The sequence below is a fragment of the Anomaloglossus baeobatrachus genome, chromosome 2 (genome assembly GCF_048569485.1).
Source record: "Anomaloglossus baeobatrachus isolate aAnoBae1 chromosome 2, aAnoBae1.hap1, whole genome shotgun sequence".
Taxonomy (NCBI): Eukaryota; Metazoa; Chordata; class Amphibia; order Anura; family Aromobatidae; genus Anomaloglossus; species Anomaloglossus baeobatrachus.
In genome coordinates, this window is record NC_134354.1 from 425,891,001 (window position 1) to 425,903,031 (window position 12,031).

General features: G+C 48.8%; 1 protein-coding gene across 2 annotated transcripts in view; it reads left to right on the forward strand.

The window, feature by feature from the left end:
* The window catches only part of PPIE (peptidylprolyl isomerase E), a 61,015-nt gene that overhangs the window by 21,908 nt on the left and 27,076 nt on the right, over positions 1-12,031 (forward strand). For both annotated transcript variants that reach the window (XM_075336221.1, XM_075336222.1), the window contains 3 exons: positions 3,151-3,232; positions 3,321-3,421; positions 5,864-5,987. In XM_075336221.1, the coding sequence (XP_075192336.1) occupies positions 3,151-3,232; positions 3,321-3,421; positions 5,864-5,987 (307 nt within the window). The remainder of the gene's footprint in view (positions 1-3,150; positions 3,233-3,320; positions 3,422-5,863; positions 5,988-12,031) is intronic.

The window sequence follows — 12,031 nt, forward strand, 5'->3', positions numbered from 1 at the left end:
ATCCCAATTGTCTGGGTCTCCCAATAGAGCGACAAAGAAGAAGGGAATTTTGTTTGCTTGCCGTAAATTCCTTTTCTTCTTGCTCTAATTGGGAGACCCAGCACCCGCCCTGTTTTCTTAGGGATTTTTGGTTTTTTCGGGTACACATGTTGTTCATGTTGAATGGTTTCAGTTCTCCGATGTTTCTTCGGATTGAATTTGTCTTTAAACCTGTTATTGGCTTTCCTCCTTCTTGCTTTTGCACTAAAACTGATGAGCCCGTGATCCCACGGGGGGTGTATAGCCAGAAGGGGAGGGGCCTTACACTTTTAAGTGTAATACTTTGTGTGGCCTCCGGAGGCAGTAGCTATACACCCAATTGTCTGGGTCTCCCAATTAGAGCTAGAAGAAAAGGAATTTACGGCAAGCAAACAAAATTCCCTTCTTTTTAATTATTTCATGAATTTCATGAAAGAATTTAAAAAAAAAAAATGACGTGAGCTTCGCCCAATTTTTGAGTCCAGCCAGGTACAACTAGGCAGCTGGGGATTGAAATCCACAGTGCAGGGTGCCCATGCTTTCTGGGCACCCCCGCTGTGAATTGCAGTCCCGCAGCCACCCCAGAAAATGGCGCTTTCATAGAAGCGCCATCTTCTGGCGCTGTATCCAACTCTTCCAGCTGCCCTGATGCCGGGTGGCTCGCTGGGTAATAATGGGGTTAGGGCTAGCTGTATAGCTGGCCCTAAGCCCGAAATTCATGGTGTCACGCCAATATTAGACATGGCCACCATGAATTTCTAGTAAAGATAAAAAAAAATGCAACACACAGAAAAATATTTTTATTAGAAATAAAACACAACACAATTAGTGACTCCATCTTTATTGAAATAAAGAACCCCCCTCCGCAGTAATCCTGGGTCAAGGGTCCCGCGCCGTCCAATCCGGATCCAATATCATCTGATCGGTTTGCTGGAAGGCAAAGCGATCAGATGATGTATCAGGATCAAGTGCCTGAATCACATCACACATCAGCTGATTGTATAAAAGCCGTTTATACAATCAGCTGATGCATCGGTGCAAAAAAAAAAATACTCACTTATGTGCTGATTACCGGCAGCTCCTGCAGCGATGGGGCGGGAATCTGATCCTGTCCGATCGCTGCAGCAGCTGCCGGTAATCAGGGATGAAGTCTCCTGACGCATCTGCTGATAGCTTAAATCGGCCGGCCGCCGGCGTCAGCCCGAGACTTACGATCAGCTGATGCGTCAGGTGACTGCATCAGGTGATCCATCGCCAGGTCCTGCATCCTGCAGGCATACGTACCCGGGGAGACTGCACACACCCGGAGCGGCGGGACCGGGAGGAGGATCTGGGAGCGGGCATGGCACCGGGACCCTGCAGACAGGTGAGTATAACTGTTTGTTTTTTTTTTTTCTTTTCTACTGTTCACTTTTGTTTTCTCAGCCGCTTCCACCTCCCGCCCAGACATGGCGCCGCACGGCAGCATACATGCACAGGACCGGAGGTGGAAGCGGCGGTGACGGTACCGGGAGGATTCACACTTCTGTGTTTACTGACAGAAGGAATCCTCTTCCTGTACACGTCACTTTACTACCCACCTCCTGCGTTTATAGCTGCGTTTTTGGTCTTAGAAACGCACCAAAACGCAGCTGTTTGCGTTTCTCATTGCGTCTTTCAACATCCCATTGCACTCAATGGATGAAAAGCGCAGTGAAAAACGCGGGAATAATTGACATGCTGCGTTTTTGTGGCACCAGAAAAACGCAGCTGAAAAAAAAACGCTGTGTGCAGACAGCAAAAATGAAAACTCATAGACTTTGCTGGGGAAGCAAAGTCATGCAGTTTTCTGAGCAAAAACGCACCCGAAAACTGCGCAAAAACGCCGCGAAAAACGCACTGTGTGAACTTGCCCTAACTTGTTTGTATTTCCTGTCCCTGTTAGGCTATGTCTGCACGCTGCGTTCTGGCTTGATCAATAAATTGCACACTTTTGACAAATGTAAACACTGCGTTTGACAAAAAGAATGCTGTCAAAACGCATGCATTTTGATCGCGTTTTGAACACTGTTTTGAGATTGAGAAGTCAATGGGTAGAAAATGTTCACAAAATTCAATGAACTGACATGCTGTTGTTTTTTGTTTTTTTTTTTGGCAAAGATTTTGACAAATATTTGTCAAACAAAACGCTGCCTAACAAAAAGCAACGTGCAGATGGAAATTTTGATTTCACATAGACTTTGCTGTGGAAGCAAAAGCATGCATTTTGTCATTGACATAGTCCAGTTGAAAACGCAGCCAAAACGCAAGAAAAAACGCAACGTGCGGACAGACAGTTAGGGTGAGGAGTTAAGCTCCTGTGATGCTGTCATGGAGGGTTCCTAGAGAACGTAAAACTAAGTTTCTAAAGGGGGCTTTACACACCGATATCGCTAGCGATCTCGTTAGCGATGCGCCACGCCCAGATCGTTGTTACGATTTGCCGAGATCGCTCATAGGTGGTTTTGTAGCGGTCACACGTACACATCTCACAAACGACGCTACATCGTTCAGCGATATATTGTTTGACCAAGGCGGTCGTGTGGACACTGTCACACAGCATTCCTGACAGATTCCGGCAACGTCAGAGGCGTATAATTGTTCATAGCATACACCCTAGCGTGACAACAATCAGAGCGGAGGAGGCGTGGAGCATTGCTTGTAACGACACGCCCGCGTCGCTGATGATGGACGCACTAAATATTTCAATATTTTGAAAATGAACGACGTGTCAACGATCAACGATTTTTGCTACTTTGCGATCGTTCGGAGTCGCACGTAGGTGTCACACGCAACGACGTCGCTAACTACAACGGAAGTGCGTCACGAAAACCGTGACCCCGACGACATATCGTCAGATAAATCGTAGTGTGTAAAGCGGCCTTAATTCGATTTTCAAATTGGAAGGAAAAAGTTTTTCAGAATCTCTGTAGACGTTTTTGATACTCAATGTACTCCCATGGATAGCGATTTATTTTTTTTTGAGATGATGGGAAAGGCTAAAACATTTAAGTGTAATCCTAACCTAAGACTGCATACAAGATCACTACTGGTGTAAAATATTTTAATCTTTTGCTTCACCTAACTAATTGATGCTTTATATTTAATATCTAGAATGAATCTGAACTCTTTGGTCGTACCATACGTGTAAATCTTGCAAAACCTATGAGACTAAAGGAAGGCTCTTCAAAGGCAGGTGAGTTAGGCAAATGTATATAGTTTTATAAATGTGCTACACTTTTTTGCAAAAACTGAATATTTTGTAATATAATTTTACATCCTAGTTTGGTCTGATGACGACTGGCTTAAAAGATTTTCTGGTAAAACACTAGAAGAGGCTGAACAGGCTGAAGGAACAGATGCTCCTAAAACTGCAGCACAGGAGGTAATGTTGGTCTGTCTAGTAATCCTAGCTCAGTGGTATACTTTGATATAGATATTGGTTTATACTGTGTGCAGAATAATTAGGCAAGTTGTATTTTAGAGGATTTTTTTTATTATTGATCAACAACTATGTTCTCAATCAACCCAAAAGACTTCACTATCAAAGCTTAATATTTTTGGAAGTTGGAGTGGGGTTTTTTTTAGATTTGGCTATCTTAGGAGGATATCTGTTTGTGCAGGTAACTATTACTGTGCAGAATTATTAGGCAAGTTAGTAAAAAAACAAATATATTCCAATCTCACTTGTTTATTTTCACCAGGTAAACCAATATAACTGCACAAAATTTAGAAATAAACATTTCTGACATGAAAAAACAAAACCCCAAAAAATTAGTGACCAATATAGCCACGTTTCTTTATGATGACACTCAACAGCTTGCCATCCATAGATTACATTAGTTGATTGATCTGTTTAAGATCAACATTGCGTGCAGCAGCCACCACAGCCTCCCAGACACTGTTCCGAGAGGTGTACTGTTTTCCCTCCCTGTAGATCTTACATTTTATGAGGGACCACAGGTTCTCTATGGGGTTCAGATCAGGTGAACAAGGGGGCCATGTCATTATTTTTTCATCTTTTAGACCTTTACTGGCCAGCCACGCTGTGGAGTAGTGTAGTTGGATGTGTATGATGGAGCATTGTCCTGCATGAAAATCGTGTTTTTCTTGAACGCTACTTACTTCTTCCTGTACCACTGCTTGAAGAAGTTGTCTTCAAGAAACTGGCAGTAGGTCTGGGAGTTGAGCGTCACTCCATCCGCAACCCGAAAAGGTCCCACGAGCTTATCTTTGATACCAGCTCATACCCCACCTCCACCTTGCTGGCGTCTGAGTCAGAGTGGAGCTCTCTGCCCTTTACTGATCCAGCCTCTGGCCCATCCATCTGGCCCATCAAGAGTCACTCTCATTTCTTCATTCCATAAAACCTTTGAAAAATCAGTCTTAGGCTATGTGCGCACGTTGCGTAAATTCATGCAGTTACGCTGCGCTTTGCAGCGCAGTGTAACTGCATGCGCCCTGCGTCCCCTGCGCAGTCTATGGAGATTGTGCAGGGGCCGTGCGCACGTGGCGTCTCAGAGCGCAGCGCTTCGGCTACTGCCGAAGCGCTGCGCAAAAAGAAGTGACATGTCACTTCTTTCCTGCGCTTTGCCGGCAGCTCCTGCTCTGTCTATGGGAGGAGCTGCAGGCAGAGCGCATGGAATCGGCGCTCACTACGGACATTTCTGCAGCGATCTAAAGCGCACATGTTCTCTTCAGATCGCTGCAGAAATATCTGCAGGGCTAGTACGCAACGTGCGCACATAGCCTTACGATGTTTCTTGGCCAGTCTTGACGTTTTATCTTGTGTTTCTTGTTCAAAGGTGGTCGTTTTTCAGCCTTCCTTACCTTGGGCCATGTCCCGGAGTAGGGCACACCTTGTGCATTTTTGATACTCCAGTAATGTTGCAGCTCTGAAATATGGCCAAACTGGTGGAAAATGGCATCTTGGCAGCTTCACGCTTGAGTTTGTTTTTTTCTCAATTTACGGGCAGTTATTTTGCGCCTTCTTGCGACCCTGGTGGCTATTTGCAATGAAACGCTTGATTGTTCGGTGATCACGCTTCAAAGGTTTAGCAATTTCAAGACTGCTGCATCCCTCTGCAAGACATCTCACAATTTTGGACTTTTCAGAGCCCATCAAATCTCTTTTCTGACCCATTTTGCCAAAGGGAAGGAAGTTGCCTAATAATTAAGCACAGCTTATATAGGGCGTTGATGTCATTACACCACACCTCTCCTCATTACAGAGATGCACATCACCTGATTTACTTAATAGTTGGCTCTCAAGCCTATACAGCTTGGAGTAGGACTACATGTATAAAAAGTATCATGTGATCAAAATACTCATTTGCCTAATAATTCTGCACACAGTGTATTTAGAAGATACAAAGGTCTTGATTCATTAATGTGTTTATGACAAAATTCTGGTGTAAAACACCATTTTCACAATATTTTGTGCAAGTCAGGAGTTCCTCAAAAATATTGGTACTTTTGATGTGAACATGGCAGTCCCTTAGTGCCATAGCAATATGAACGGAACATGGGATGGACAGAGCATAGTTTTAGTAGTGTAGCTTTCTTCAGAACGATACTCCAATCCTCAGCTTTTGTATACGGTACTTCTGGCAGCAGCACACGCATGTTAACAGATGCTCCCAATTCATTAAGTGTTCTGCATAGCTTTATGAACTAGGCACACTGTTCTGCAGCAATGCCCTTCATTACAACCCAACTCTTAATTTATTGTCCTCATGATGTTACTTTTACTAAGATAAAATTTAATGCGTACTTCATAACTTTTGCACAGTCCATCTTATCCTTGTGCTTCTCTTGATGCATGCAGGGGGAGCCACCACCTAAAAAAATACGAGCTAACCCCCAGGTGTACATGGATATCAAGATTGGGAACAAGCCTGCCGGACGTATTCGCTTTCTATTACGAGCAGATGTTGTTCCCATGACAGTAGGTGTGTATGACCATGAATCATTTATTTGATGTCAGATCATAAATAATGGTTGTAGATTAGAACTTAACCATAAAGTACTAATACTTATATCAATTAAAAAAAAATGGAAAAAAAGAGAAATCTAAAACCAATCCATAGTTGGTGTGACCACTCTATATCCTCAAAAGTGCATAAAGTCATCAATTCTTCTAGGTACACATATACTTGGTTTTTGAAGGAATTCTGAAGAGTTGTTCCAAACATTGTTAAAAACAAACCACAGATCTTCTGTGGATGTAGGGTTTCAGAAATCCTGTCACTTCAAGTAATGTTGATATCAGGGTTTTGTGGGGGCCCTATCACTTCCTAAATGTCTTTGACTCATCAATCCAGGGGGACCTACTGTCATTTTTCTGCATCCCAGTTTTCTTTGTCGCTCCATTGGGAGACCCAGACAATTGGTGTATAGCTACTGCCTCCGGAGGCCACACAAAGCACTACACTTAAAAGTGTAAGGCCCCTCCCCTTCTGCCTATACACCCCCCGTGGGATCACGGGCTCCTCAGTTTTCATGCTTTGTGCGAAGGAGGTCAGACATCCACGCATAGCTCCACTGTTTAGTCAGCAGCAGCTGCTGACTATGTCGGATGGAAGAAAAGAGGGCCCATACTAGGGCCCCCAGCATGCTCCCTTCTCACCCCACTTTTGTCGGCGGTGTTTGTTAAGGTTGAGGTACCCATTGCGGGTACGGAGGCTGGAGCCCACATGCTGCATCCTTCCCCATCCCCCTTAGGGCTCTGGGTGAAGTGGGATTTTACCGGTCTCCAGGCACTGAGACCGTGCTCCATCCACAGCCCCTGGAAAATCTGCTGGATATGGAGCTGAGTATCGTCAGGGACATGGCCCTGCTACATCAAGGTACTCTGTGTCCCCATACAGACGCAGACACACTGCAGCATTGCTGAGTGTGTTAGTGCGCCGGGGGCAACAGCGCGCGCGCTGGTGCCACTACTCACTACAGCTCTGCTGAGTGAGTCTATGTATTGCGAACTGCCGCGCCGGCCGCTGCTGTTAGTTTAAAAAATGCTGGCTGGGCGCGGCTGGGACTTGTGGTGCGCTGGGGACTTCCGCGCTGGCCGTGCATGTATGACGGCCGCGCTTATTAATCGAGTCCCCGGCTTTTGCGGCCTAGTTTCGTTTCGTTCCCGCCTGCCAGTCAGGGGAAGGGCGGGACGCTGTACAGATTGTCAGCGCAGAGGGCTGGAGTCTATTTACATACTCCAGCCCTCACACTGGGCACAGTGGGACGCCAGTTTCCCGCACTTTGTCTGCGGCACGCCCACGGTCCGCCCCTCTTCACAGAACGCCGGCAGCCATTCCTGTGGTGCAGTCTGAGCTGGAGAGGGGAGACAGGTTCTGGGAGACCCAGACACGGGATTCTGGCGACCACACACCCGCGTTTGAGCGGGCGGTAAGCGGCACCTCTGGTGCTGACCCCACTTAGTGCCGAAGTGTACATTTGTATTTTTATGCTTGCATGCTATACATTGCACTGTACGGTCGCTAGTGATTCTTGGCTATATACCCTCCTATATTGCTCAGAGGAGACAACAGCATGTCATCCGCAAAAAGCAAGGGTGCCAAGGCACAGGCTTTCTATGCTGCTTGCACCGCATGTGAGGCTACTCTACCTGCAGGTTCCACTGACCCCCACTGTGTGCAGTGCTCGGCCCCTGTGGCAACTGCTCGGCCGGGGCCTCTGCTAGAGGTGACCCAGGGCGAACCACCTGTGAATACTGTCCAGGTGACGGGGACAGAGTTTGCAGCCTTTGCTGATAGATTGTCTGTGACTATGACTAAAATTCTAGAAACTTTGCAGTCTAGACCAGTAACTCAGACCAGGGGCACTGTTGACTCATTGCTCCCTGGTCCCGCTCAATTGGAACAGCTCCGCGCTCCGGGGGTGTCCCATGCATCCCAGGGTGAAGGCTCTGACACGGACGACAGTCTCAGACAGCCTAAGCGAGCTCGCTATGAGCGGCCCTCGACTTCATCACACTGGTCAGGGTCCCAGCAGGAGGACTCTGTGTGATGAGGCGGAGGTAGCTGATCAGGATTCTGATCCTGAGACCGCTCTCAATTTGGATACGCCTGATGGTGACGCCATAGTGAATTATCTTATAGCGTCCATCAATAGAATGTTGGATATTTCTCCCCCAGCTCCTCCGGTGGAGGAGTCAGCTTCACAGCAGGAGAAATTCCATTTCAGGTATCCCAAGCGTAAATTAAGTACTTTTCTGGACCATTCTGACTTTAAAGAGGCAGTCCAGAAACACCACGCTTACCCAGATAAGCGTTTCTCCAAACGGATTAAGGATACACGTTATCCCTTTCCCCCCTGAAGTGGTCAAAGGCTGGACCCAGTGTCCCAAGGTGGATCCCCCTATCTCCAGGCTTGCGGCTAGATCCATAGTTGCAGTGGAGGATGGGGCTGCACTTAAAGATGCCACTGACAGACAGATGGAGCTCTGGTTGAAATCCATCTATGAAGCTATCGGCGCGTCGTTTGCTCCAGCATTCGCAGCCGTATGGGCACTCCAGGCTATTTCAGCTGGTCTTACACAGATTGACACGGTCACACGTACATCTGTTCCGCAGGTGGCATCCTTAACCTCTCAAATGTCTGCATTTGCGTCTTACGCGATTAATGCTGTCCTGGACTCTACGAGCCGTACGGCAGTGGCGTCAGCCAACTCCGTGGTTCTACGCAGGGCCTTATGGTTAAGGGAATGGAAGGCAGATTCTGCGTCCAAAAAGTGCTTAACCAGTCTGCCATTTTCTGGTGATCGACTGTTTGGTGAGCGTTTGGATGAAATCATTAAGCAGTCCAAGGGTAAGGATTCATCCTTACCTCAGCCCAGACAAACCAAACCCCAACAGAGAAGGGGACAGTCGGGGTTTCGGTCCTTTCGAGGCTCGGGCAGGTCCCAATTCTCCTCGTCCAAAAGGACTCAAAAGGATCAGAGGAGCTCAGATTCTTGGCGGGCTCAGTCACGCCCAAAAAGACAGCCGGAAGACCCGCTACCAAGGCGGCTTCCTCATGACTTTCGGCCTCCTCTCTCCGCATCCTCGGTCGGTGGCAGGCTCTCCCGCTTTGGCGACGTTTGGCTGCCACAGGTCCAAGACCGTTGGGTGAGAGACATTCTGTCCCACGGGTACAGGATAGAGTTCAGTTCTCGTCCTCCAACTCGATTCTTCAGAACGTCTCCGCCTCCCGACCGAGCCGATGCTCTTCTGCAAGCGGTGTGCACTCTAAAGGCAGAAGGAGTGGTGATCCCGGTTCCTCTTCAGGAGCAAGGTCACGGTTTTTACTCCAATTTGTTTGTGGTACCAAAAAAGGACGGATCTTTCCGTCCCGTTCTGGACCTAAAACTTCTCAACAAGTACGTGAAAACCAGACTATTCCGGATGGAATCCCTCCGCTCCGTCATCGCCGCAATGTCTCAAGGAGATTTCCTAGCATCAATAGACATCAAGGATGCTTATCTCCACGTGCCGATTGCTCCAGAGCATCAGCGTTTTCTACGCTTCGTGATAGGAGACGAACACCTTCAGTTTGTAGCTCTGCCTTTCGGTCTGGCGACAGCCCCACGGGCCTTCACCAAGGTCATGGCAGCAGTAGTAGCAGTCCTGCACTCTCAGGGACACTCTGTGATCCCTTACTTGGACGATCTACTTGTCAAGGCTCCCTCTCAAGAGGCCTGCCAACACAGCCTGAACGTTGCGCTGGAGACTCTCCAGAGTTTCGGGTGGATCATCAACTTTTCCAAGTCAAATCTGACCCCGACCCAATCGCTAACGTATCTTGGCATGGAGTTTCATACTCTCTCAGCGATAGTGAAGCTTCCGCTGGACAAACAGCGTTCACTACAGACAGGGGTGCGATCTCTCCTTCAAGACCAGTTACACCCCTTGAGACGCCTCATGCACTTCCTAGGGAAGATGGTAGCAGCAATGGAGGCAGTCCCTTTCGCGCAGTTTCATCTGCGTCCACTACAATGGGACATTCTCCGCCAATGGGACGGGAAGTCGACGTCCCTCGACAAGAACGTCTCCCTTTTTCAGGCGGCCAAGGAATCTCTTCAGTGGTGGCTTCTTCCCACCTCTTTGTCAAAGGGAAAGTCCTTCCTACCCCCATCCTGGGCGGTGGTCACGACGGACGCGAGTCTGTCCGGGTGGGGAGCGGTTTTTCTCCACCACAGGGCTCAGGGTACGTGGACTCAGCAAGAGTCCACCCTTCAGATCAATGTTCTGGAAATCAGAGCAGTGTATCTTGCCCTACAAGCCTTCCAGCAGTGGCTGGAAGGCAAGCAGATCCGAATTCAGTCGGACAACTCCACAGCGGTGGCATACATCAACCACCAAGGAGGAACACGCAGTCGGCAAGCCTTCCAGGAAGTCCGGCGGATTCTGACGTGGGTGGAAGACACGGCATCCACCATATCCGCAGTTCACATCCCAGGCGTGGACAACTGGGAAGCAGATTTTCTCAGTCGCCAGGGTATGGACGCAGGGGAATGGTCTCTTCACCCGGACGTGTTTCAGGAGATCTGTCGCCGCTGGTGGATGCCGGACGTCGACCTAATGGCGTCCCGGCACAACAACAAGGTCCCAGCTTTCATGGCGCGGTCTCACGATCACCGAGCTCTGGCGGCGCACGCCTTAGTTCAAGATTGGTCGCAGTTCCGGCTACCTTATGTGTTCCCTCCTCTGGCACTGTTGCCCAGAGTGCTGCGCAAGATCAGGTCCGACTGCCGCCGCGCCATCCTCGTCGCTCCAGACTGGCCGAGGAGGTCGTGGTACCCGGATCTGTGGCACCTCACGGTAGGCCAACCGTGGGCGCTACCAGACCGACCAGACTTGCTGTCTCAAGGGCCGTTTTTCCATCGGTATTCTGCGGCCCTGAACCTGACTGTGTGGCCATTGAGTCCTGGATCCTAGCGTCTTCAGGATTATCTCAAGAGGTTATTGCCACCATGAGACAGGCTAGAAAACCAACCTCCGCCAAGATCTACCACAGGACGTGGAAGATATTCTTATCTTGGTGTTCTGCTCAGGGATTTCCTCCCTGGCCATTTGCATTGCCTACTTTTCTTTCCTTCCTACAATCCGGTTTGGAAAAAGGTTTGTCGCTAGGCTCCCTTAAAGGACAGGTCTCAGCGCTATCTGTATTTTTTCAGAAGCGCCTAGCACGACTTCCTCAGGTACGCACGTTCCTGCAAGGGGTTTGTCATATCGTCCCTCCTTACAAGCGGCCGTTAGAGCCCTGGGATCTGAACAGGGTTCTAATTGCTCTCCAGAAGCCGCCTTTCGAGCCTATGAGGGATGTTTCCCTTTCTCGCCTTTCACAGAAAGTGACTTTTCTTGTAGCGGTCACCTCTCTTCGGAGAGTGTCCGAGCTAGCAGCGCTGTCATGCAATTCTCCCTTCCTGGTGATTCACCAGGACAAGGTGGTCCTGCGCCCGATTCCGGAGTTTCTCCCTAAGGTGGTATCCCCCTTTCATCTCAATCAGGATATCTCCTTACCTTCTTTGTGTCCTCATCCAGTTCATCAATGTGAAAAGGATTTGCATTTGTTGGATCTAGTGAGAGCACTCAGAATCTACATTTCCCGCACGGCGCCCCTGCGCCGATCGGATGCACTCTTTGTCCTTGTCGCTGGTCAGCGTAAAGGGTCGCAAGCTTCCAAATCCACCTTGGCTCGGTGGATCAAGGAACCAATTTTTGAAGCCTACCGTTCCGCGGGGCTTCCGGTTCCCTCAGGGCTGAAGGCCCATTCTACCAGAGCCGTGGGTGCGTCCTGGGCATTACGGCACCAGGCTACGGCTCAGCAGGTGTGCCAGGCGGCTACCTGGTCGAGTCTGCACACTTTTACCAAGCATTATCAGGTGCATACCTACGCTTCGGCGGACGCCAGCCTAGGTAGACAAGTCCTTCAGGCGGCGGTTGCCCACCTGTAGGAAAGGGCTGTTTTACGGTCCTGTCACGAGGGTTATTTTACCCAC